General features: G+C 43.7%; 1 protein-coding gene across 1 annotated transcript in view; it reads right to left on the bottom strand.

Annotated features, from left to right (window-relative positions):
* Window positions 1-27,979, bottom strand: part of LOC125448403 (sialic acid-binding Ig-like lectin 5) — a 55,545-nt gene that overhangs the window by 8,394 nt on the left and 19,172 nt on the right. The window contains exons 4-6 of the mRNA XM_048523703.2: window positions 17,836-18,201; window positions 5,138-5,431; window positions 828-1,103 (exon numbers count right to left, since the gene is read on the bottom strand). Of these exons, the coding sequence (XP_048379660.2) occupies window positions 828-1,103; window positions 5,138-5,431; window positions 17,836-18,201 (936 nt within the window). The remainder of the gene's footprint in view (window positions 1-827; window positions 1,104-5,137; window positions 5,432-17,835; window positions 18,202-27,979) is intronic.

Raw genomic sequence — 27,979 nt, 5'->3', positions numbered from 1 at the left:
CTTATGGCATGTTACTAGAGATAGGCCAGTTACTGTTTAGTTGTAAAATAGTCTTATTCTGTAAAGTTTTCCAACAAAGTTGTTATTCAAAGTTCCTCTTTCTTTTGTTAGATTTCAACTACAGTATTTGCTTAACATCAAGTAGTTTGACCAATCAAGTTACATCTGAAACACAGCACCTCACATTTACCTTTAAAATAAGAAAACGTTAGGGGCTAGCTTGCCTTGATAATACACCTTGGGTGATTCTGGTCCATTCAAGTATCTCAATGCTCACCAAATCTCCCACAATACAATGAAAATGCCTTTACCCAGGTCCCAAGTTGCACTCAATTAGATTTAATAATTACACACTGTCAATACCTGAGCAACATCGACCATCAGTCTGGCAACACATACATATAATTTCCATTCGTCCTTTTTCCAAATCCAACCAGACTACTTCTGACCTCTGTAACCTCTGCCAGCCCCTATCACCCCTTCTATCTCTGCAAACTCCTCCAGGTCCTGGAACCTTATAAGATCTCCGTCTTCCTCCAATTCTGTCTCTTGAGCCTTCCCATGTTCCAGTCAGCCCTTCATTCATGTTCATACCTTCACCTGCCCAGGACCAAATTTCTGAAATTCCCTCCATACACGGCCCCTTCTCCTTTGTGACATCCCTTAGCAACCAAACTGTTAGTCACTGACCCTAACATCACACTGTGTATCTCAGTGAGGGACAGCTTACAGCAGAGAGGGAGCTCTTTATTCTAAACTGCAGTGTGTAAGCTGCCGCCAGACAGCCCCTGAGTTTTAAGAAGAGACAGACAGAGTAAACTGCTTACATTCCACATTCAGGTGGGTTGTGTTGGAGCTGCTGTTACCCAATGGGTTTGTTGCTGTGCAATAGAAACCTGCATCATCCCCCCGTGTTACTGGAGTGAAGGAGAGAATCTGGCTGTTTGTGTTTAATTGGGTGCTGGCGTTTCCCTCGATCCTGAACCAGGTGTAATGAGATATCGACGGGACACTTTCACTGGAGCAGGTTAATGTGACGTTGTTTCCTTCTCTGATCCCACCTGAGGCTGCACTGGTGGACACTGTGATCTCCTGTGGGGGATCTGGAACAACAGTAGAGGAGCATCATTAGGTAATCTCGATGCCCCACAACCCTCCAAAATCGCTGTACTTCTCCATTTCCAGACGCTTGAATATTTTCTGACATCCGTCGCTCCACCATCGATCCCTAAGTTCTGGAAACCCCTCCCTCATTGTTAACCTCTTTCCGGCAAAATGTGACCCTGAGTCACAGAAGCAGATCGTTGGCTGCTGATCAAAAGCACAGTCAGAGGATTAGTTTAAAGAGAGTCTTAAAAGAGGAAAGAGTGTTGAAGTATTTGTGTCTGCGTTTACATGCATCCGCATGCCTGTCATAGACAATGTAAATCTAGCTTTCTGTTGGGGACATGAATTTATTTGTGGAGATGTGGCTGTGCAATCTTTGGTGTGCAGACAATACCACACACCACGAACGGAACAAAGCAAGTGCTGGGGAGTGTGACACGGTTGCTTGCTATTCTTTTTCTCAGCAACGTTTCAGCCCTGAATGTAATTTATTTGTTTATCATTGGGCCAAGCGATTGTCCACTCCCTGAACCTGGGTCCACCTCATCTTGCTGGAGGGAAACACCGAGGTTGGGAGAGCAGACAAATTCCAATACTTGGCTCAATGACAAACATCAAAATCACATTCAGGGCTGAAACGTGGCTGAGAAAAACAACAGCAAGTACTGTGACTAATGAATGCACAATCAACATCTGAAAACATCAGCCTGAAGCTGAGAAAACGTTGAGTACAGTCACTAATGTGGAGGGCCGTACTCGATGGATAGGAGGGTCGGATCCTGAAGGAAGTAGATGAGAAGAGGGGAGCAGCTTGTGAAATGTGGGCATGGCTGAGCACAATTAGGCTCAACTGGATGGAGAGTATCAGAGATAATGAGAACTGCAAATGCTGGAGAATCTGAGATAACAAAGTGTGGAGCTGGCTGAGCACAGCAGGCCAAGCAGCATCTTAGGAGCACAAAAGCTGACGTTTCGGGAAGGGTCGAGGCCCAAAACATCAGCTTTTGTGCTCCTCAGATGCTGCTGGGCCTGCTGTGTTCATCCAGCTCCACACTTTGTTACCTCAGACGGAGAGTAACACAAGTGAGTGACTCAGAGAAAGAGTAGAAGATCACGAGCCAAAGGGACAGTTCAGTCCAGTAAGAGAGAGATTGACAGATTAGTACAGATGAAGAAATGAATAACTATCTTGATCTCAGCAACAATTGTAGGAGAAATTGAGGGTAGAAACAAGATCAAGAAAAATCAGACAGTGGGTAACATTTGAGCCGTGGAATGAGAAAGCTGGAAGAAATACAGAGAAGAAACAAAACGATGCCCACAACTCCTCTAAAAACATTCTAACTATGAACAAGTGTAACAGCAGTCTCACACTGCACAGTGACGGTTAGGCAGCTCTCCACTGCTCCATGTTCATTCTCTAGCCCACATTAATAGCCTCAAGTCTCCCTGTTTGTAACGTGAGGAACCTCTAACCACAGCTCATTGTTGGAGCTTGCTCTATTCATTGTGACATTAAGATGTCACTATGTCAGGGTAAAAGCTGGGAAGCTCTCGACAGAGCAGATTGTCTCTCTAGAAGACCCCTCAATTATATTGATTGATGAATTTTTAGTCACAGTAACAGATACAATTGAGAGATTCCGTGGTGATTCTGCAAAGGAAGAAAATATTGAGAGCAAACAGAGTGCACAGCAAGAGTCCGTATCCATCTCTGTGACTGATGCATGGATGCCCCATGACCTTCTCTCAGTGGAAGTTGCTGTATCAAATTTCTGATGGATGCTGTTTGCGCGTCTGTGACATTATAGGTTCCTCCTCCCACCCATTGAGGGCGCTCTCCATCCTGAAAAGTTTGAAAATGCCTTTCACATTCTCATGATATTCCCAAAGCCTTGGCAGCCATGAATTAGGGGTTCCAATTCCTCACTTTCTGACTTATTTGTGAAGCACTGACCGCTTCTCAATCCCTAACACCTTGCAGCACCAAGTCCTGAGCCCTAACTTTGCCATTTAGCTCTACCCACTGGCTTCCAGGGCTTCTCCTGTTTCCTGGACTTCATTCGGTTTTAAAATAGCTTCTGGGAATGAATCCTAAAATTCACCCAGACAGAATCAGGACCCTTCAGTCACTTCCTCAGCAGCACAGCTAACCGCACTGATCCTGCATGGAGCCAGCCCCTGTTTCTCATACACTCTCTTTCTCTCACTGAGTATTCAATTCTTTCAACCTTAAACAAATTCTGACCCTTGAACTAATCTGAGTGAAATATTGAAAATGTTACAACTAACCTCGCCCTTATGTCTTGGCAGGATTGAATGGAGGAACCATTGGAATTCTTGTTCCATGAATATCAGAATCTTCACTGCCTGCTTGTTCAAAGCAGCACCCGGTTAATCTAGAGTTTCCATTCCTTCAGCAGGGAATTGAAGCTTATACTGATGCTCCAGTACAACCCCGAGAGAGGGTCCAAGTTACGTGTGTGTGTGTGTGTGTATGTGTGTGTGTGTAGGACAATACGAATATATTCATAAGTGTGCACGCGATTTTGAACTCTGTGAACACTCACTTTGCACAGTGATAGCTATGGACTCAACAATTGCTCCATGGTCATTCTCTGCTTCACACTGATAGTCTCTATCCAAAGTACAACCAAGGATTGATAACTCAACTGATTTCCTAATTTCCTAAATTGACATGAGGTAAACAGAGAGTGCGATGTTGCTATTCCTTTAATAGACTAAGTTTGTTCCTTTTTTACGAAGAGAAGTTGAGACAGGCGTTTTGGGCCATCTGCTCCAAGCCAATAAAGTAAAAAGCTTTTGAACCTTTGGGGTATTTCTTTCAAAGTTGGAACGTAGAAGCAGAATGAAGGTGTGGAATAAGGGTCCCATAGAAGGAGAATTTTATTTTAACTTTCCATAGCTGCTGGGGTTGAAAACTGCTCTACATTTCTACCTGCTACTGCAAACCCTTGGAGTTATCTCTCCCTCTCTCTCTCTCTCTGTTTCCATCTTTCTCTCTCTGTTTCTATCCTTCTTCCTCTCTCTCTTGCAGAGTTTCTTCTTGACGTTCTTTCCTCATTGACTGAAGAATTGCACGTGAGACAATCTGTTTTATTGAATTTGCCTTTGCTAAAGCATGTCATTATGGGATGTTACTATATTGGAACAGTTACTGTTTAGGAGTTAAACATTCTATTGTTCTGTTAAAGTTATTCCAATTCATCTTTTTCTCATTTGTATTTTAACTATAGTATACGAATTAGGTGCGTTTTCCTTCAAGCCTGGTAGTTAGACCAATTGCATGTGGGACCCAACGCTTTAATAGAAATAAAAGTTGGGATGCAGACTATCTTTTTAATATGTTTTCAGGGGGTTTGGTCTGGTCTGTAACAAACTGGGGGCTCTTGTCAGAATCAGAATCTCCAATTCCCAAGTCAGTTTAGGATTTTTAGACTCAAACTCGATGAGTGGTGGGTGTTGGTGCCTGTTTTCTTTAGGTATTGCTTTTGGTCAGTTTAAACAGAGCGTGCCTTGTGATGAGTGTTGCGCTGTCGGAGGGCCCAGTACTCACGGCGTCCGATATAGGTGGACGGTCAGCGCTGAAGGGTTGCCATGCTGTTGAACGTCAGCACTGTCAACAGTTCACACTTTAATGCGACATCTCGACATGGGGAGACTTTTTGCTTCGGTGAGGAGATCAATGACCAGAATTTTAAGGGGAATGTCAAGAAACCTTTCTTCACCCAGAGGGTGCAGAGAATCTGTATCTCACTGCTTGAGATATTTGGGAGAGGCAAAAACCCGTCATAACATTGAAGAATTATTCAGATGTGCACGAGGGACTCCAAGGCATATGAGGTTATGGTCCAAGTGCTAGGAAAAGGGATTGGAATAGTCAGGGTGTTTCTGATTAGCACAGACTCCTTTCCTGTTCTTTAGACCTTTGGGATTTGGGGGCTGTTGCTGTTCAGTTAATGTTGTAAGCAATTACAGTGAAAGTTGAATGAAGGATGTTGATACTTACATCGCACTGTCATTACGAGGGTCTGCTCTGAAGAAACAGTTGGATAACTCAGTCTGCAAGTGAGAGTTTGCCCCTGGTCTCTGAGTGATGGTGTCAGGGCCAGAACAGAAGTATAGGTCAGAGTGGCACCATGCTGAGTTACAGTGTATGAGACTGATCCATGTACGGCAGTGGGAGTGTCCCAGGTTAAGGCAGGAGCGGTTCCAGTGCACGTTGTGTTGAAGGTGCAGTTTAGGTTCATACGCTTTCCTGCGATAATTTCCACAGGGGCTATCGTGGGTTTATCCATGAAATCTAACACAGAGAGAATGGATCCTTTTAGATAAATACAACAGTGAGCATCAGCTGAAATAGAAGTCACACTCCTACATGAGAAAGCACGCTTACCAGGCTGATCTCAGAACTGATGGTTAGCACTGAAACTGGAGGAGAGCAGCCTCAGTGTAGACCCACTATTCCCCAGGTTACAACATGAAATAAAACTACTGTTCCTGGTGACCAAATTAGCCAACCAGGTCCTTTATAAGTCTTCTGTTTTCAAGAAATAGATATATGCGACCCATCGTGTCTGCATTGGCTCTGTGAGCATTTTCACTTGCTCACAATCTTCTGCCTCTTCCCCATCACTCTGCACAATGTTTCTATCTAAGTAACCATCCAGTGTCTTCCTGGACCTCAAGTGAACCTGACTCTCTCATTCGGTGCATTCCAGATCCAAATTACTCTTTGAGTGTAAAAAAGTTCCTCATTTTCATATTTGCTTTTTTTGCAAAACAGTGCAAAACTGCAACCTAGAGTTCTCGATCCTTCAATGTCCAGGAACGGTTTTTCACTATTTACTCTGTTCTAATATCCCCTCAGCCTCTTTCTCTCCAAGGAAAACAGCCTTAACTTTTCTAAACATATCTTCAGAGGGATTGGAATAGTCAGGATGTTTCTGATTAGCACAGACTCAATGGTTCCACAGTCTCTCCAGTGTTTTCACATTGTTACCACAGTGTGGACCCAGAACAAATCATAATACCCCAGGTGACTTCTAAACAGTGTCTTTACAACTTCATCATATCCTCCTTGCTCCTGCACTAAATGGCACTGTTAATGAAGCCCAGAATACTGAATGCTTCATTAAAATCTACCTTGTCATCTTTAATGTGCACTTATATGCCTGGGGTCTCTCTGTTCCTGATCACCCTTTGGAACATTATGTTTCATTTCATACTGTTTCTGCCTGTTCTTCGTACCAAATTATTTCACCGGACACTTTTCTAAGTTGAAATTCATCCACCGCACATCCTCCATTCCATCATCTGTTAATAACTGTTGTAATTTGTACACTACCCTGCTGTCAATTTTCCTCATAATTGTATCATTTTCAAAATTAAAATTGTCCACTACAGACAAATATCTGGCTCATTTATATTTCAGGAAAAACAAGGTTCCCTACACCAACCCCGAGGGAATTCCACATCATTGATGACCTTTTTATTCCATGGCACATATCTTCTCCCCTGAGTCTGTTGTGTGCCAGTGTATCAATCAAATACCTTTTGGAAGTCCACATGCACCACATCAACATCCTTACCCTCATCAACTCTCTCTGCTCGCAGTTCACAAAATGCCAGCAAGTTTGCTACACACCGGTTTCCTTTCATTAATCCATGCAGACTCTTCCAAATTAACCCACATTACACTTGTGACATATCTGTCAGATAGAACAAAAAACATAGAAAAGTACAGCGCAGTACAGGCCCTTCGGCCCACGATGTTGTGCCGTGCATGTCCAGCAGTCGCTTAAATGTCACTAATGACTCCGTTTCCACGACTTCCACTGGCAAACTATTCCATGCGCTCACATCTGTCTGGGTGAAGAACGTCCCTCTGACGTCTCCTTTATACCTTACTCCTAACACCTTAAAACTATGACCCCTCGTGGCAGTCAATCCTGCCCTGGGGGAAAGTCTCTGGCTATCGACTCTATCCATGCCTCTCATTACCTTGTACACCTCGATCAGGTCACCTCTCTACCTTCTTCTCTCCAGAGAGAAAAGTCTGAGCTCAGTCACCCTCTCCTCGTAAGACAAGACCTCCAGTCCAGGCAGGATCCTGGTAAACCTCCTTTGCACCCTCTCCAAAGCCTCCACATCTTTCCTATAATAGAGCGACCAGAACTGGACACAATATTCCGAGTGTGGTCTCACCATGGTTTTGTAGAGCTGCAGCATAACCTCGCAGCTCTTCAACTCGCTCCCCCTGTTAATGAAAGCCAAAACACCATATACTTTCTTAACAACCTTATCCACCTGGGTGGCAACTTTGAGGGAGATATGCACTTGAACACCAAGATCCCGATGTTCCTTCACACTACCGAGAATCCTGCCTTTAATCCTATATTCAGCATTTAAGTTCGACCTTACAAAATGCATCACTTTGCAATTATCGCTGAAGCCTGCAATAGCCCTCGATACTATCAACGGCACCTCCAACCTTTGTGTCATCAGCAAATATACTAACCCACCCCTCAACCTCCTCATCCAAGTCATTTATTAAAAACTACAAAGAGCAGAGGCCCAAGAACAGAGCCCTGTGGGACACCACTCAGCACTGACCTCCAGGCAGAATACTTGCCATCTACAACCACTCTCTGCCTCCTGTCAGCCAACCAATTCTGAATCTGGACAGCCAAATCACCCTGTATCCCATACCTCCTGACGTTATGAATGAGTCTGATTCTAAATGATTGTTTCTAAAAGTTTCCCAACCATGTAATTAAGCTCAATGGTCTGTAATTGTTGATGGTCAGCACATTTGATGATGTTTTGTGAAGGGTGTACACACATTACAGCATAACACGTTACAGGTGTAACGTTTGCTGCTCTACCGACCTGAGCTGTCTCCCGTTTGAAGGTAGCCCATTGATCAGCAAATGTTTCTCCTGTCAATTATTGAACAAACAAACAACAGACCTTTTGGCCCACCAAGACTGTGATGACGCATAGTACCTTTCTGTACGGAAAATGTTTTGCCTCAGTGTGATCCAAATTCCCCTGTTTCCTGCTTATTTGTATAGCTGTCAAGTTTCTTCTTTCATGTTACCATTGTATGAGCTTCCATCACCTCCTCTGGTGGTGCATTCCACGCACTTACCATCCTCTGTGTTAAAAAGGTGCCCCTCACACATCATTTAAACTTTCTTCCTGATACGTTAAATCTATGTCAGCTAATAATTGACATTTCTACCCTGGGGAAAATCTTCCAATCTATACCAGAGAAGCTCGCCTGTGCCTTTGTCATCTGTTGAGAGAATGGTTAAAAGCAATAAGAAACAATTTGTTTGTTTATCCCAGCAATGAATAAATTAACAGAATTAACAGAATTGCTAACAAATGGAACAATTCCCTTCCAGACAACTAACTACTTCCTAACTGACCTAATTCTACTGGAAAGCTGTTCAAATAAACACATGAGATAATAAGGTGTAGAGCTGGATGAACACAGCAGGCCAAGCAGCATCATAGGAGCAGGAAAGCTGACGTTTCAGGCCTAGACATTTTATCAGTCTAGGCCCGAAATGTTAGCCTTCCTGGTCCTATGATGCTGCTTGGCCTGCTGTGTTCATCCAGCTCTACACCTTGTTATCTCAGATTCTCTAGCATCTGCAGTTTCTATTATCTCAAATAAACACAAGTCCCACTTCATAAACACAACTCATAAGACAACAATAAATTAAAACTTAATCTCTCCAAGTCTTGCATATGCTGTGTCTTGTGGAACCCTCTACCTTCTGTTGATCTCATACCACAAATGCCTTTCCTCAGCTGATTCTACTATCAGGGATGTTTTGTCTATGAAGACTGTGAGCTAAAAATGCTGTGGTACCTTTTATCGATAAGATGGTGATTTCTTAGAAAGTTTTGTGATTTCTTGTGAGAGCTCGGGGCTTAATTAAGCTCTTGTTAGGCCCCATTTAGAATACTGTGCCCAATTTTGGGCCCCACTCTCAAGAAGGACATACTAGCCCTGAAGCATGTCCAGCAGAGATTTACACGGATGATCCCTGGAATGGTAGGTTTAACGTACGATGAACAGCTAAGGATCCTGGGATTGTATTCATTAAAGTTTAAAAGGTTGAGGGGAGATCTAATAGAAATTTACAAGATAATGCATGGCTTAGAAAGGGTGGATGCTGGGAAGTTGTTTCCATTGGGGTGGAGATTAGGACCCATGGGCACAGCCTCAGTATTAGAGGGGGTAAATTCATGCAATGAAGGCCAGGATGTTAAATGTCTTCAAGGCAAAGATTGAAAAATTCTTGATCTCGCAAGGAATTAAGGGCTACGAGGAGCGTGCAGGGGAGTGGAGTTGAAATGCCCATCAGCCATGATTAAATGGCAGAGTGGACTCGATGGGCCGAATGGCCTAACTTCCACTCCTATGTCTTATGGTCTTAATTCTGAGATGGCAGCCTTCCTTTCCCCCCAGGTAACAGTTATCGCTCTCTTATTTTCTCAAAATGCCCTCATCTTTATTATACCCCCTATCAATTTCTTAAAGTATGATTGGTTTCAGGTTGCTAAAATAATCCACTCAACACACAAAAAGTCTGCTCAACACTCCCCACGCATCCCACCTTTGCCTGCAGCCTCAGGAAGTGCTGCACCTGCCCTTTCAGTCAAGGTAAAGAAAACAAACCTTCGACATCAGACCTGGGCTCACTTGCTCATCTGTCAACTTGGTCTGCTATATCCATTGCACCCAAAGTGACATCCTCTATGTCAGTGCAGCCAAGCGGAGACTTGGAGAGCATTTTGTAGAGCAGCTGCATTCCGTACATGACAAATAACAACACCTTCCAGTCATGAAATATTTTAACTCCCTGTCCCACTCCCTGGGTGACATGTCTATGCTGGGCCTCCTTCAGTGTCACAATGATGATATCTTCAAGCTGGAGGAGTAGCCTCTCATATTCCGCCTCGGGAGCCTACAGCTGGATGTTACCAGTTTCAAAACCGACCCATCCCCGCCCTCATCCCGTAATCAATCCTCCCTCTCATCCTCACCTCCTTGACCTGACACAGCCTGACTCTTTTCTCACAACTATCCGGTCCTCCCACCTCACTTACCATTCTCGACCTGCACTTACCTATCACCAATCCATCTACCTTCTCCAACCCAACCGCTCCTCTATTTATTTCCGAGTTCTTCTCACCCTCCCATTTCTGAAGAAAAGTCCCAACCCCAGAATGTCAGCTTTCCTGCTGCTCTGATGCTGCCTGGCCTGGTTGTATTCCTCCAGCTCTACGCTGTGTTATCTCTGACAGCAGCTTCTGCAGTACTTGCTATCTCATTTTAAATTAAATTGGTTTTTGGTAACTCTGGACCTGATTCAAATTGATTGGCTTAAATTCAAAAATTTTGACATGGGGAAGGATTATGCTGCATGGCCTTTCAATATAAATATTTTAGTTTTGGGTGCTTCCTGTACTGCTAGTCTCCAGCTAGTGTTCACAGACATACATTTTCAAAATCGCTAAGCACAGTAAAATGCTATCTTTTAAAGGGACAAGGTACCGCTTTTCCCCACTAACATTTTTATCAACAAATTCTATTTTCCTACCTTCCAATTCATGAGTACACTATACAACTTCATAAAGGTTCCAGTCTATCTGTCCAATTGAAGCCTGTTCTCTCCCAGTTGATTATTCTCACTCTGGATTAATTAATGTCATTATCCCACGTCCATTTTAAATCTTGTGATGCGATGACCACTGACCCCCTAAATGTTCCCCCACTGTCGCTTGGTCCATTGGCCACCTCATTCCCATGAAGCAGGTCCAGCAGTGACTCCTTGCTTGTTGGACAGGACTCGTATCGCTCTAGGGAATTGTTCTAAAAACAATTTAGGATCACTTGTGCCTCACTCCCCGTTTTCATTGCTGCTATCAATGTCTACAGTTAAACTCCCCCATTATCAATACTCTATGATGTTTACACCTCTCCAGAATTATCTTCCCAATTTATTCCTTCAAATCCTTCCCGAAAGCTGGTGACCTATATATCACACCAAACATTGTACCTACATCCTTCTTGCTCCTGAGCTCCAATCAAAATGATTCTGTGTTGAACTCTCTGAAAGCTCTTCCTTTCTCCAGTCCTTCAATGCTCTCCTGAACTAAATATGCCTTCTCCTTTTTATTTCTTTTTCTCTCTTTTCTGAACACTTTGTAACCTGGAATATTTAACATTCCAATATGCTTTTCCCTGGCCCAGGTGTCCATTATTGTCACAACATCATCATCCCACACGGCAAACTGGGCCTGTAAGTGTATTCACACACATACTGTTTCCAAATTCAACACTTTCCCCCTTAATTCGACTTTAACTGTTAAAGGAATAATTTATATTTTAGTGCTGCCTGCCTTTCCCTATATTTCGTGCACACGCAGACACTCATCGCTAATGCACTCTCCTTGTCTATAGAACCCGGCTCAATGAGTATAAATGCTGCCCAACAGCATGAACAAAATGCCTGAGATGGAAATCAGCCCCAGCTCAGCAGAGTTGCAACCCATCAGGCGTCTATCAGTACAAAAACAAAGTTGCTGGGAAAGCTCAGCAGGTCTGACAGCATCTGTGGAGGAGAAAACAGAGTTAACATTTCATCAGAGTTCTGAGAAAGGGTCACCAGACCCAAAACATTAACTCTGTTTTCTCCTCCACAGACCCTGCCAGATCTGCTGAGTTTTTCCAGTCACTTTGCTTTTGTTCCTGATTTACAGCATCCGCAGTTCTTTTGGTTTTTATTTGGACTTCTATCGGTACCACACCCATCCGAGCCAGTCCCAGTGTCACAGCAATCTAAAGCCCTACATCCTGCACCATCTTTCCAGGCCCACAGTTTCTCATCTTTCAATTCCCCTGCTCACTTGCACATGACACTGGGGGCAATCCAGAATCTCCTGTTGTATTTCCGCATGCTCATTTGCTTCCAAGCTCACCAAATTCTGACTGTGGGGCCACATTTCCCTTCCTGATGTTAATCATACCAATTTGAACCACAACCCCTGATTGTCCTCACTCGCCCAGAAATATGATCCTGTAAATCCCTGAATCTGGCTGCAGGGAACATAGAACATAGAACATTACAGCACAGTACAGACCCTTCGGCCCTCGATGGTATGACAGGTCGGCACAACAATCTGAAGCCCATCCAACCTACACTATTCCTTGTACGTCCATATGCTTCTCCAATGATGAATTAAATGTACCTAAAGTTGGCGAATCTACTCCCGTTGCAGGCAAAGCGTTCCATTCCCTTACTACTCTCTGAGTAAAGAAACTACCTCTGACATCTGTCCTATATCTTTCACCCCTCAATTTAAAGCTATGCCCCCTCGTGCTCGCCGTCACCATCCTAGGAAAAAGGCTCTCCCTATCCACCCTATCTAACCCTCTGATTATTTTATATGTCTCAATTAAGTCACCTCTCAACCTTCTTCTCTCCAATGAAAACAGCCTCAAGTCCCTCAGCCTTTCCTCGTAAGACCTTCCCTCCATACCAGGCAACATCCTAGTAAATCTCCTCTGCACCCTTTCCAAAGCTTCCACATCCTTCTTCTAAATGTGGTGACCAGAACTGTATACAATACTCCAAGTGCAGCCGCACCAGAGATTTGTACAGCTTCACCATAACCTCTTGGTTCCGGAACTCGATCCCTCTATTAATAAAAGCTAAAACACTGTATGCCTTCTTAACAGCCCTGTCAACCTGGGTGGCAACTTTCAAGGATCTGTGTACATGGACACCGAGATCTCTCTGCTCATCTACACTACTGAGAATCTTACCATTAGCCCAGTACTTTGCCTTCTGGTTACTCCTACCAAAGTGCATCACCTCACACTTGTCCACATTAAACTCCATTTGCCACCTCTCAGCCCAGCTCTGCAGCTTATCTATGTCTCTCTGCAACCTACAGCATCCTTCGTCACTATCCACAACTCCACCGACCTTAGTGTCATCTGCAAATTTACTAACCCATCCTTCTACGCCCTCATCCAGGTCATTTATAAAAATGACAAACAGCAGTGGACCCAACACCAACCCTTGGGGTACACCACTAGTAACTGGTCTCCAGGATGAACATTTCCCATCAATTACCACCCTCTGTCTTCTTTCAGCAAGCCAATTTCCGATCCAAACTGCTATATCTCCCACAATCCCATTCCTCCGCATTTTGTACAATAGCCTACTGTGGGGAACCTTATCGAACGCCTTGCTGAAATCCATATACATCACATCAACCGGTTTACTCTCATCTACCTGCTTGGTCACCTTCTCAAAGAACTCAATAAGGTTTGTGTGGCACGACCTACCCTTCACAAAACCATGCTGACTATCCCTAATCAGTTTATTCTTTTCCAGATGATTATAAATCCTGTCTCTTATAACCTTTTCCAACACTTTACCAACGACTGAGGTAAGGCTCACTGGTCTATAATTACCAGGGCTGTCTCTACTCCCCTTCTTGAACAGGGGAACCACATTTGCCATCCTCCAATCGTCTGGCACTATTCCTGTAAACAATGACGAGTTAAAGATCAATGCCAAAGACTCAGCAATCTCCTCCCTGGCTTCCCAGAGGATCCTAGGATAAAACCCATCCAGCCCAGGGGACTTATCTGTCTTCACATTTTGTAGGATTCCTAATACCTCTTCCTTGTGAACCTCAATCCCACCTAGTCTAGTAGCCTGTATCTCAGTATTCTCCTCGACAACATTGTCATTTTCTAGAGTGAATACTGTCAAAAAATATTCATTTAGTGCTTCCCCTATCTCCTCTGACTCCACACACAACTTCCCACTACAATCCTTGATTGGCCCTAATCTTATTTTCGTCATTCTTTTATTCCTTAAATACCTTAGGGTTTACCCTGATCCTATCCGCCAACAACTTCTTATGTCTCCTGGCTCTTCTGAGCTCTCTCTTTAGGTCTTTCCTGGCTACCTCATAGCCTTCAAGCGCCCTAACTGAGCCTTCACATCTCATCCTAATATAAGCCCTCTTCTTCCTCTTGACCAGAGATTCCACCTCCTTCGTAAACCACGGCTGCCGCGCTCTACAGCTTCCTCCCTGCCTGACAGGTACATACTCATCTAGGACACACAGGAGCTTTTCCTTGAATAGGCTCCACATTTCTAATGTGCCCATCCTCTGCAGTTTCCTTGCCCATCCTATGGTCCCTAAATCTTGCCTAATCTCATCGTAATTGCCTTTCCCCCAGCTGTAACTCTTGCCCAGTGGTATACGCCTATCCCTTTACATTACTAAAGTAAACATAACAGAATTGCGATCGCTATCACCAAAGTGCTCACCTACTTCCAAATCTAACACGTGGCCGGGCTCATCACCCAGTACCAAATCTAATGTGGCTTCGCCCCTTGTTGGCTTGTCTACATACTGTGTCAGGAAGCCCTCCTGCACACACTGGACAAAAACTGACCCATCTATAGTACTCGAACTGTAGTGTTCCCAGTCAATATTTGGAAAGTTGAAGTCCCCCATGACAACTACGCTGTCTCTCTCACTCCTATCGAGAATCGTCTTTGCTGTCCTTTCCTCTACATACCTGGAACTATTCGGAGGCCTATAGAAAACTCCCAACAGGGTGACCTCTCCTTTCCTGTTTCTAACCTCAGACCATACTACCTCAGTTGATGAGTCCCCAAACATCCTTTCTGCAACTGTAATACTGTCCTTGACCAACAATGCCACACCTCAGCCCCTTTTACCATCTTCTCTGTTCTTACTGAAACATCTAAATCCCGGAACCTGCAACAACCATTCCTGTCCCTGCTGTATCCATGTCTCCGAAATGGCCACAACATCGAAGTCCCAGGTGCTAACCCATGCTGCAAGTTCACCCACCTTATTCTGGACGCTCCTGGCATTGAAGTAGACACACTTCAAACCAACCTCTTGCTTGCCGGTGCCATCTTGCATCCCTGAAACTTTATTTCGGACCTCCCTACTCTCAACCTTTTCTATACTCGAACAATAATTTTGGTTCCCATCCCCCTGCTGAATTAGTTTAAACCCACCCAAATAGCCTTAGCAAATTTCCCCCCAAGGATATCGGTACCCCTCTGGTTCAGGTGAAGACCATCCTGCTTGTAGAGGTCCCACCTACCCCAGAAAGAGCCCCAATTATCCAACAATCCAAAACCCTCCCTCCTGCACCATCCCTGTAGCCACGTGTTCAACGCCTCTCTCTCTGTATTCCTCGCCTCACTAGCACGTGGCATGGGCAGCAAACCAGAGACAACAACTCTGTTCGTCCTAGCTCTCAGCTTCCATCCTAGCTCCCTGAATTTCTGCCTTAAATCCCCATCTCTCTTCCTACCTATGTTGTTGGTGCCAATGTGGACCACGACTTGGAGCTGCTCACCCTCCCCCTTAAGGATCCCAAAAACACGATCAGAGACAAGCAATAAACTTTCTTACAGTCGCATTGACATCTGCAGAAATGTCTATTTGACCTTGAATTATGAATCACCACTTGGTACTGCCCTTCCACTCTCGCCTCACCTCTCTTGTACAGCTGGACCACCCATGATACCAAGGCCTTGTGTGTTGCTGCGCTCCTCCAGGGATCCATCAACAACATCCAGATGGAAAACCAGCTGGTGAGTGGTACCTCTGAGAATTCCTGCCCTACCTGCCTGTTCCTCTTGGATTGCCAGGTGTTCACACATTCCCTGTCTGCCTGCTTCCCCAAACCTGTATTATGATCACCTCCCTGAATGTACTAACCACATTGCTCTCTGCCTCACAGACACAGCTCAGTGACTGTAGCTACTGCTCGAGCTCTGAATCCCAGAGTTCAAGCTGCTGTCACTTCCTACACTTGGGCTTGTCCCGACCACTAGAAGTCCCTTGACTTGGCAGAGGATACACGTGGCCGAGCCGACCATTCCATGTCTTATACTTTTAATTTACATTAGCTTCAGCCACTTTTCCTCACTCAACCATTTTCTTGCTCTGGCCACTCAGAACTGAAGATGAGTAGAAAGCAGTAAGTTTTGGTCCGTGTTTACGTGTTATCTTTCCCTCTTGTGCCTATAAATTCAACCTTCCCAGTGCTACTTTTCAAATTCACATTTATCAAAATGACTGGTGTTGAAACACAGCCCTAAACAGCAGCTCATCAACAAACAACATCTCTCCTTTGCTGTCACTCTTAGCCTTTTTTCTGGACACTGCCCAGCTCCCAGGATGGGTGTTCCCTTGTAGTTCCAAGCTGCAGCCTCTTTACAGTTCTCACCGTTTACACTGAGAATTGGTGTTTGGGTCTTAGGGGAGGCTGCAGTCTTATTACAAAATGATACATTGGACATAAAGAAGCCGAAATGGCACTGTTATGGTAAATTGAACGAAGGAAGTAACAAAGGAAGTACTGTCCTATGCAAAAGTAAAATCTGATCTTGTTACTGCCTCCGAAACATTTCAAAAGTTTATGTCCATCATGACGATAAAGGAACACCAATATACTAACTGTAATCTGTCGCCTTTGGAGAGTAATTTAAAAGTCAAAATGCCAACTGATTCTCTGGACTTTTCTCATTCAACTAATGAAAGACTTGTTTGCACATGCCTGAAGCAGATATTATTGCTGATGCATTGTCAAGAATGTTGGATTACATGAATGTTGAAAAAAGTCAGAAACTGTTTCAGCATTACAGATAATGAAGGTGAATGCATTTAAGTTTGATTTATTTCGTGTTGTTGTGGCGTAGATATTTTCATGTTTACATCCCAATGAAAATGAATTTGGAAATGGTGTCTCATTTTCCAAAGCGAGAGGTGTGATTTTGACACATATTTAGAATTGAGGGCCAATGAAATATGGAACTGTTCGGATGTTTTGGATTCGAAAAGCGTTTACCAAGGTTTGATGTGACCTCAGGCAAATGTTCATCATGAATGTGAGCTCACCAGAGTGTTACTGAAATGTCAAGTAATTTTGGAAATGAGAGAAGTGAAGCTTTTAAGGTGGGTTAATGGAAAGGTTTATGATTTTAATTGCTGGACAAGCTTGGTTCCACCAAATGGGATGTTTGTTTTGATGGTTTTTTGCAACACTGTCTGGAGTTGGTCCCTGTTTTTCCAGGACATCTGTATGTGTCACTGGGAGAAATGACCTCGAAATGTGCTGCCAACAAGTCTTTCTTCTGAAAAAATAAAGACACCTTCCAGCAAGACATGCAGCACAGATCTCTCAATCAGTGAAGTATTTCTGGGGCCCTGAAAAATTTCCTGATATCAGTATTTCTAACAATCTCATTAACTCCGAGCCTGGGCTCTTCATTCTATTGGAAGACCAAAGTCTAACTGATTCTTCATCAATCCGAAGATATTCCATCATTCTATATTGGGCAGTACTTCAATCCCATCAACAGGAAACTCATTTTATCCTTTGAGTACAGATCCTTGGTTTGTGGGTGTTTTTGATTCTGAATGACGGTATGAAAGTGTACTAATATGGGGATTGAATTAACATATTAAGACCAATAATATCGTTTATGAAGTAGAGTGAAAATCGACACTGGTTATCACACGCATAAAAAACGCGAACAAAGCATAAGGTTGTATTGTTTTCAACTAAGTGTTGGAAGTGAATTGTTGAGGAATTACATTACTTACTTGAAACATGAAGCTGGGTTACAGGAAGGTATTTGTATTTATTTGAACCACTGAATTCCACTCTGAAATAATAAGATCCTGCATCTCTTCCCTTGATGTTATTTATCATCAGGGAACAGTCTCCATTTTTCAGATTTCCAGACAGCCAAGTCCGTTGGCGGAACCGTGGTAACACTTGACTGTGATTCTCAGAGTGAAAAGCTATCGATGTTGCATCCTGTTTCTTGTTATGAAACCAGATTCCGACTCGTGTTTGGTTTGCCAGATGTGAAGGGTAACTGTAATGACATGGAATCTGTGCACAGGAACCTTTCTGTGCTGTCACCTCACGTGGAGTGTGGCATTTCCAGTTTTGTGCCAGTCCAGCTGGGGAGAGAAACATCAGCATTTAGCACCAGATAGGCTATAGACCGATCAGACACACTGAATGACCAGCCTCAGGGGAGGTTTCAGTATAAATCAGAGGCTGGCTGCAGAAAAACCGCGGGAGCTGAGAGACACTGTCATGTCAAAAGGAGACAAATGTTGGGGAGCTCTGAGAGAAGACATCTTCTCAGTGATACATGTTGGACTAACACAACCTCACATTCCTTTATACAACATGAACAGCTTTCCATTTCTCCTGTCTTTCATTCCCACCCTGCTGTTTCACACACACTCTCCCAACTTACTGATTGATTCTACTGAGGAGCCATACATCACAGTTTGAGAATAAGCGGGACTGATATCACAGAGATCTGCTACATAGAGAAAAGCCCTTCAGCCCTTCATGTCCCTGCCAAACAATTACAACCATTTAACAAACTTGTCTAATCTCATTTTCCAGGACTTGGCCCATACCCTTGTAGGCTTTGATATGGCAAGTGCATGTTGAAATGCCAAAAAAAATGTTCTGAGAATTTCTACCTCTCCCACCCTCACAGACAGTGAGTTCCTGATTCCCACAGCCCTCTGGGTGAAAAATTCTTTCCTGGCATCTGACCTAAACCTTTTCACCTTTACCTTAAACCCTTGGCCATTGAGCCCTCCACCTACAGGAAAGGTGTCCACCTATCAATCCTGTCAATGCCTCTCATAATTTTATACATCAGAATCACATTTCCCTCCATCTCCTCACTAGGGAAAAACAACCCCAGTCTGTCTCATCTCACTTCATAACTGAACCTCTCCGGCCCAGGCAACATCCTGGCAGATATCCTCTGCACCCTCTCCAGTGTAATCACATCCCTCCCATAATGCGGATGTCAGGAGTGCACACAATACTCTAGCTCTCGCCTAACCAATGTTTAAACAATTCCAGCATCACCTCCCTGCTCTTGACTGGCAAGCCTCAGTTAATAAGTCTCATGTCCCTTCATTCCAATATGGAACAATCTAAACATGTTAGACTTTTGCCTCTATGTTCGCAACACAGTAAAATTAAAAGTGTTAAAGTCCCTGAGTAGCCACTCTACAAGACTTCTTCATAAGCAGTTCCAGATTTTTTGAATAATTAATCCACGCACTATTTTTGTATCTTCAGCAAAAGACTTAACAATTGACGAAATATACAATAACTTCAGCAATGAGAAATTAAACAACATGGTAGTCTAATTCATTTCTATCCTGTAAACTTGAAACATTCATTTACAGCCCCCATTCACACAAAAACAGACAAAATAACACAGATCATGGATATGTAAAAGACAATAACAAAACTGGACAGATGACTTAAATGGTTCACATGATGCATTGTTTCACAGATATAAATGTGAACTCCTCAGTTTCTTTTCTGAAAGTGTTGGTCAGGGTCACCGTTTCAGTTCAAGATAACAAAGTGTGGAGCTGGATGAACACAGCAGGCCAAGCAGCATCTCACGAGCACAAAAGCTGATGTTTTGGGCCTAGACCCTTCATCAGAAAATTGTTTTCTGATGAAGGGTCTAGACCCGAAACATCAGCTTTTGTGCTCCTAAGATGCTGCTTGGCCTGCTGTGTTCATCCAGCCCCACACTTTGTTATCTTGGATTCTCCAGCATCTGCAGTTCCCATTATCTCTGATCACCGTTTCAGTTCACTCAGGTAAATGTAGCAATATTTCGGACTCAGTTTTCTACTCTCTGTGCTTCTGGAAGTTAGTGTGGGAAGCTAGGAGATAGCTCTCAAATCTTCCTGCTGTATCATCAGCAGCAAACTCATCTTACCATAAAACACAGTTCAAAAACAAACTTCAGCCCTGGTTCCACCTTGAAAGACTGACCATCATTTCCTGAGGTTTCAAATTCCATTGAACATTTGCCATCTGCTTGAATACAGAGCCAATTCCAGATTTGTCAGAACCAATTCCCAGGCATTGACCTCATTAATGGCCAAGTCCTGGTCTTCCTGAGGTCGCTGTATCTGTTGGAATCGTTTTAACCTAGAATCAGCCTGTGATTAAACTCCAGGCCTCGTATTAAAGACAAATAAAAGTTTGTTTTATTTCTTCTTTTTCCACTTGCCACAAGCTCTTCCAAAGTGCACAAGTTATTTTCAGCTCACAGCTCCAAGGTCAGTGGGCCAATTCACATCTTTCGGGATTGAACTCTATTTGGCACTGATCAGCCCAGCTGATGAGCTCATCTCTATCCTCCTCACTACTTCAATCTCACCAGCATTTCTGCCATCTACAAACGTATTTAGCAACCCTCCAGCATTCAGGTGTGCATTATTTGTACAAAGCACTGACAGCAATAATCTCTACACTTGACCACGGTGGGACCTCACTGGAGATAGATATCCAGTGGAGAAAACACCCCTCAAAGATCACCCACTGCTTTGTGAAATTCAGCTGATTGTGAACCCAGTTTGCCACATTTCCTTGACCTTAGCTGTCCCATACAGGACCTTATCAAAAGCTCACTGACGTTCAAGAATCCAACTTCAAAACCATTACCCCCCATCTGCACACCTCGTCACCTCTTCAAAAAAATCAACCGAGTTGATCAGACATGACCTTCCCTTAACACCTTTCCTGCTGTCAGGGATCAGTTCAGATTTTCACTGCTGAGGGCTTCTCTTTGGATCCTGATTGTCTGAAGGGTTATTTTCGGTCCAAATGCAATGTTGTTATATTGTTGATTCTGATGCAGCCTCAGAGACCGACTGGTTCCCAAGCTCCACACTGACCCTCCTGCAGCAGACACTTTGGAACACTGGAGCAAAGTGCCTCTGGCCTGAGCCCTGCATGTGCTAACAGTAAAGATAATGAATTGAAAATGAATTGAATGTTTGACACTCTCTGCACCGCCTGATTCGGCTTACTTCTCTCTGTCAGTTATCTCACACCTTTATTGAAGTTTCTAACATGGTAAGAATGGACAGAAAGTGTGATGTTGAGAGGCATATTTGTTCTAGAAGTGTGTTGTCTACATGGGAAATTTTGACAAAAATCAGCAAAAGTCACAAATTTCAGAAAATTGTAATTGGAGTCGCAGCCTCAGAGTAAACATCAACCCCCAGTTTTTATCATGGCTCATTCTTATTATTAGGTCCTTGTTCACTGACTTGAATTGGTTTCTAAACTTTCGTTTTTGTGATAAGCATCATTTATTTCCCATCTATGCTGTCTGCTCTTCATTCCCTAACTCTGTAATCTCTGTAGATTTCCAATGTACACAAACAGATCTCTGTGCTGCTTCATGACTGTTGTCAGACTGGGAGTCAGTGTATGTTAGTGAGCACAGGGGCGATGGGTGAACAGGACTTACTGTGAGTGTGAACACTGGCTCACTACTGAATTGGTTCCTAATTACAGCTCAGTAAGAACGATCTTTAGAGAAGTCTATGAACCGTAAATCGGACCGAGCTGACAATGGCATTACCTTGGAGAAGTGACAGCAGGAAGTAAGATTTCCCAGTCATAGCCCCAGCTCCCAGATATTTCATTCACTTTTCCCTCTGAAGCTCTGAAAGAGGAAGGAATTAATGAGGCCTCACCCCTTATCTGACTGTTCTCGAGAGATCAGAGCGACTTTTAGACAAAGTCCTCACAGACTTCTTTGATTCTCTGCAGAATGATTGGTGCTCTGTAGAGAGTCAAAAGGCTTCAACAAAGTAAAAAGATGAACAATTTGAATTTCTATAGCGTTTTCACCTCCTTAGGCCATTCCAAAACCCCTGGCTCTATATCTCTCATCCCTTTACCCAGAAAGATGGTCTGTTTGACTGACTTGAGCCACACGGACAAATCTCAATAATAAATACAATCCTTTCAAAGGCATCAATTATTTGAACCTGTCCTTAGAACACCAACAAGAAAAGAAACTAAGTTCCTATTTTTATGTTACTTACCCTGATCGGTCCAACTGCTTGCCTGGAGAGTAATTACCAAGACATACAGCTTGGGCTGAGTAGCTTCTTCCTATGCAACACCCTCTCTCTCTGTATCTTCAGAATTGTCGATATGTCATTGTGGGTGACATCGGGAAGTTAGTTAAGTGAGAAGTTAGCAGTTTGCCCAGAACTAGAGATTCCTATTTTTGGCTTCCCTCCTTTGAATAGATGGGTTGTATTTTCTCCTTTCAAACCTGGTGGAACCTTCTCAGGGTCCAACAAATGCTGTAAAACTAAAAACAACCCAGCAACTACATCTTTCACCACCTCCGTTATTCTCTGGGATGAAGTCCACTGGATTCCAGTGATTTGTCAGCCCAGAGCTCCATCAGTTTACTCAGTGCCACTTTCATCATGATTGTATGTATTTCCATAAAGTTCCTCTTTGTCTTCCGCCTCCTGATTTATATTTTTGGGGTAGAATGACTAAATAAATCACTTGAAACCCAGACTCCACCTCCAGCATCAAAGAGTTTATTGAAATTACACCAGTGGGAAGAAATATCTGGGGGTCAGAAACTTCTTGAATGAACAAAGGAAAGACATAAACGTTAATATATTTGTTTTCAACCTACTTTGGCATTTACAGAGCAATTATATTATGAATTAATTACATACACACTCAATGAAATTAATCATGTGCAAATCTGGTCAATGATGGGCCAGCCTTATGCACAACCCCCGGTCTTTCATGATCTCATGATGTTTACGAGACAAACTTTGATCTAACTATTGGCCTTTTATAATGCATCATAGTCACCCACATTCTGACCAATTGACACAACATGTCGCGTCCATTTCTTCAGACAAGTCCTCTCCCCATCCCACAGAAGCTTTGCCGAGCCCAACACTCCCCCTCAACCTGGACCCCTCTCTCTGGCCTTTTACCCGCAGCTGATTTGTTCAGTGAGAGTTGTTCATGTGATATTGGTCACCTCAAATTTCTCTTCCTCCCCGCCTCACCAAATCCAAGCTATGTCACTCTGAATTCAATGCACTCTGTGCACTTAGATCTTACCTTGACTTTCCTATTAAGCCTCTTGATAAGAATGGTGCTGTTGTAGTCTAGTGTACTGACCTCTACACTGCAGAGGCTGAGCAACAGTTCTCAGATACTTTCTCCTATATTCCCCTGGACCATGACCCCACTATGATGTATCAATCCATTGTATTTAGTATGGTAACTGATCTCTTTTCATCTGGTGACCTCCCTCCAAGATGCTTCCAAGCTGATAGCCCTGCAGCCCCATGCAGCTCACTTCAACCTCCTTCCAAAAATCCACAAATGGGACCCATTGTTTCAACCTACTCCTGCCCCACAGAACTCATCTCTTCGTAGCTTGACTCAGTTTTCTCTCCCAATCTCTGCCCATGTACATCCATGATTCTTCTGACACTTTCTGCCAGTTTCAAAACTTCCAGCTTGCAGTTTCAAGCCACCTCTTCTTCACCATGGATGTGCAATTCCTTAACACCAGGCCGGTCTTAGGGCTCTCCGCTTCTTTCTGGAGGAAAGGCCTGAGCCATCTCCGCCAGTCACCACCCTCCTCCGTTTGGCAAAGTTCATCTTCACACTCAACAACTTCTCTTTTAACTCCTCTCTTTTTCTTCACCTCAGAGGGGTGGCCATGGATACTTGGATGGTCTCCAGTTATGTCTGTCTCTTCATGGGTTATGTGGAACATTCCTTGTTGAGTTTGCTTCCAATTTCTACCCTGTCCTCACTTTCACCTGTTCTATCTCTAATTCCTCACTTCTTTTCTTTGACATCTCTGTTTCCATTTCTGGGAATAGACTGGCCATTAATATCCACTAAAAACTCACCGACTCCCACAGCTACCTGGACTATACATCCTCACACCCTGCTTCCATTCCATTCTGTCAGTTTCCCCATCTCCATCGCATATGTTCAGATGAGACCAATTTTGACAATGGAGGGTCCGAAATGTTCACCTTCTTCCTCAATTCAGGACTCCCCAGCACCATTTTTGACAGAGACCTCAACCGATTCAACACATCTCCCACAGTGCTGCCCTCACCTCTTCTCTTCCCTCCTGCAACCAGCAAAGGTGCAAGACCTGCCCATTTACCTTCTCGCTCCCCACTATCCGAGAGCCCGAACATAGCTTGTTACTTCACCTGCACTCGACAGAATCTAGTCTCTTACATACGTTGCTCACAATGCAATCTCGCCTACACTGGGGACACAAAGCATAAACTGTGTGACTGCTTCGCACAGCATCTACATTCTGCTCACAAAAAAGACCCTGAGCTACCTGTTGCCCGCCACTTTAACACACCACCCTGTTCCCTAGCCAACATCTCTGTGTCTGCCTTGCTGCAGTGTTCCAGTGAAGCTCAATGTAAGCTGGAAGAACAACACCTCATTTTCTGCTTGGAGAACCTGCAGCCCTCCAGACTCAATATTAATTTCCATAATTTCCGGGCCGAAACTAAATGTCCTAGACCCCTATCCCCTACACTAGGCCTTGTTATCACATTGCCCAGCATCACACACAACCTATCGTTAGTCACAATCAGTCCCCATTAACAACTATTCACCCTCCCAGGCTGATCGTTAGCAACTCCTTTGTCTATCCAACTGCTCTTCGCTCTCTTCAGGCTCTATCCTATCGTTTACTCCTGCCCTTATTCCCCTCCTTATTTTCTGTATATAAATTGATGTTTCCCAGCAACCATCAGTTCTGAGGAAGGGTTAACAGATCTGAAACATTAACTCTGATCCTTTCTTCACAGATGCTGCCTAACCTGCTGAGCTCTTCCAGCAACTTTTGTTTTTGCTTTAATCCTGCTGAGTTCTGTCACTTTAATTCAATCCTCCATGAATGCAGTTTAGGGGCATTGTCTTACAGTCTCAGGCTTTGTGTCCAAATTGGAATCTCTTTAACGTTTACTGCATTTTAAAAGATTATGGATTTTTGGTGTATTCAAACTCGATAACAATGATGATCTGGGAATGTTAATTAAAATACATCTATATTTGTTGGAAATCAGCTTGGTACGGAATTCTTCTATCAGCATGCACAAGGGTGTCCTTATCCAGCTGTCTGTGTGGAAGAAATGAAGCTGTGTGTTTGCAACTGGACCCTTCGTATGCACTGTCTCAATCTTGATACCATGGGCATATTCTGTATGCAGAGCTATTGCTTGAACTGATGGTAGCTTTTCCTTTTTAGCCACATGTCGAGATACTTGCTAGAGATAATGAGAACTGCAGATGCTGGACAATCCGAGATAACAAAGTGTGGAGATGGATGAACACAGCAGGCCAAGCAGCATCTTAGGAGCACAAAAGCTCCCGAGATGCTGCTTGGCCTGCAGTCTTCATCCAGCTCCACACTTTGTTATCTCGAAACACTTGCTGCCCATTTTTCAATGACATGCTTTTCCAAAAGTTTGATGTTTCCTGAACCCCATTATTTATCTATAAAGAGTGGAATCTCCCTTTAAAATCATTGTTCATAGGAGAAGTGTACTGAGCCTGAATATTCTGAAATATCCCATTAAATGCCTTTCACTCTCTATGTCTATTCATATATCCCTAGCCTTTTCTACAAACTCATTTTAGCTATCTCAGCTTTCACAGCCGCATTGTTGTCTCTATTTAAGTTTAGAAAACTAATCTTAGACACAATCTTGGCACCAGTTGTGCTGAGGGACGTCATTACTCTGAGGTCATCCACTTTGCTTGCCTTGTTTCACAAAATCGAGTATCGCCTGCTCTGTTCCAGAATGTGTTGCTCTCAGAACTTATCTCAAATTATTCTGTGAGCTCACCCTCCAGGCTACGATTGTCAATCTGATTTTTCCAGTTTTGATGTTGATTGAAGTCACCCATGAGTATCACTGTCCCTTTATTGAGTCCTGTTCTGGTCACCACACCGCCAGAAAGACATGGCAACTTTGGAAAGCATACAGAACTGGTTAACCAGGATGTTAACTGGTTTCAAAGGGATTACAAAGGAGATTGGACAAACTTGGTTTGTTTTCACCTGAATGATGAAGGATGAGGGTTAGAACCTCATAGAATCTTACAGAATGAGACCTCCGCATGGAATAGACAGTCGCAGTCGTTTTCCCAGGTTAGAAAATTCAATCACGAGGAGATTGAAGTTTACGTTAAATGGGGTAAGTATAAAGGATAACACGGTGTAGAGCTGGATGCACGCAGCAGGCCAAGCGCCATCAGAGGAGCTGGAAAGCTGACGTTTCAGGCCTAGGCCCTTCATCATATTGTCATATGGTCCTCTGATGCTGCTTGGCCTGCTGTGTTCATCCTGCTCTACACCTTGTTATCTCGGATTATCCAGCATCTGCAGTTCCAGCTATCTCAAAGTGTAAAGGATATTTGAGTGGCAGGGTTTTTACACAGAGTGTCGAATGTGCCTGGAAAGTACTGCCAGCGGAGGAGGTGGAGGCGGATACAATAACAAAGTTGGAGAGGCATCTCTACAGACACATGAATAGGCAGGGAATTGAGAAATATAGGCCATGGAGAGGCAAAAACCTTTTAGTTTAGAAAGGTACCTTGTATTGGCACAAATTTATGTTACAGCTGTATAAAACTCTGGTGCGGCCGCACTTGGAGTATTGCGCACAGTTCTGGTCACCGCATTATAAGAAGGATGTGGAAGCTTTGGAAAGGGTGCAGAGGAGATTTACCAGGATGTTGCCTGGTATGGAGGGAAGGTCTTACGAGGAAAGGCTGAGGGACTTGAGGCTGTTTTCGTTAGAGAGAAGAAGGTTGAGAGGTGACTTAATTGAGACATATAAAATAATCAGAGGGTTAGATAGGGTGGATAGGGAGAGCCTTTTTCCTAGGATGGTGACGGTGAGCACGAGGGGGCATAGCTTTAAATTAAGGGGTGAAAGATACAGGACAGATGTCAGCGGTAGTTTCCTTACTCAGAGAGTAGTAAGGGAATGGAACGCTTTGCCTGCAACGGGAGTAGATTCGCCAACTTTAGGTACATTTAAGTAGTCATTGGAGAAGCATATGGACGTACATGGAGTAGTGTAGGTTAGATGGGCTTGAGATCGGTATGACAGGTCGGCACAACATCGAGGGCCAAAGGGCCTGTACTGTGCTGTAATGGTCTATGTTCTATGGCACAGATTTGGTGGGCCAAAGGTTCTGTTCCTGTACTGTACTGTGTGAGAGGCCAGTATTTTCCCATGCACGCATTGTCTCACATTACTGATGGTGGCTGTAGACCACTCTCACTTCTTCCGCCTACTTTTCCTTGCTGCAGCTTCCCTATCGCAATTTCCGACTTCAACCTTAAATCCAATGCCTGAAAATAACTCTCCACGTCTTCCCTTGTCTTGAAGTGACCGTGACTGAGCAGGCAGGCTCAGGCTTATTGTGCACAGTGAGCTGTTCTGATGTGGAACCCACATTCTGAACGGGAGTTGGAAGCAGGTTTAACAGGAACTTTCAAAAGGGCATTTGGGCACAGTGTGAATGAGTGGAAAATTGGAACCAAGTGGTTAGATCTAGCAGATAGCCAGAACTGGCAGGATAGGCTGAAAGGCCTCTCTCTATGCTGTGCCCATCTGTGATTTAATGAATTTTTACTGTTCTGTAGGTCAGCGACAAAGGGATACTGTAAATTTCTGATTTTTACATATGCACCAGTTTGTGTTCTGCTTAACTGTCAACGTTTCTACTTCCTTCTTGTGGTTGCCGTGCTGGGAAGACAGGGAAGTTACAGGCCTGGACACTCTGTTCTGAATGCTGTTGTGAGTCACTGCTGTGAGAGTCTCTGAG

This window comes from Stegostoma tigrinum, chromosome 41 (genome assembly GCF_030684315.1).
Source record: "Stegostoma tigrinum isolate sSteTig4 chromosome 41, sSteTig4.hap1, whole genome shotgun sequence".
Taxonomy (NCBI): domain Eukaryota; kingdom Metazoa; phylum Chordata; class Chondrichthyes; order Orectolobiformes; family Stegostomatidae; genus Stegostoma; species Stegostoma tigrinum.
This window is presented reverse-complemented; position numbering and strand designations above follow the sequence as displayed.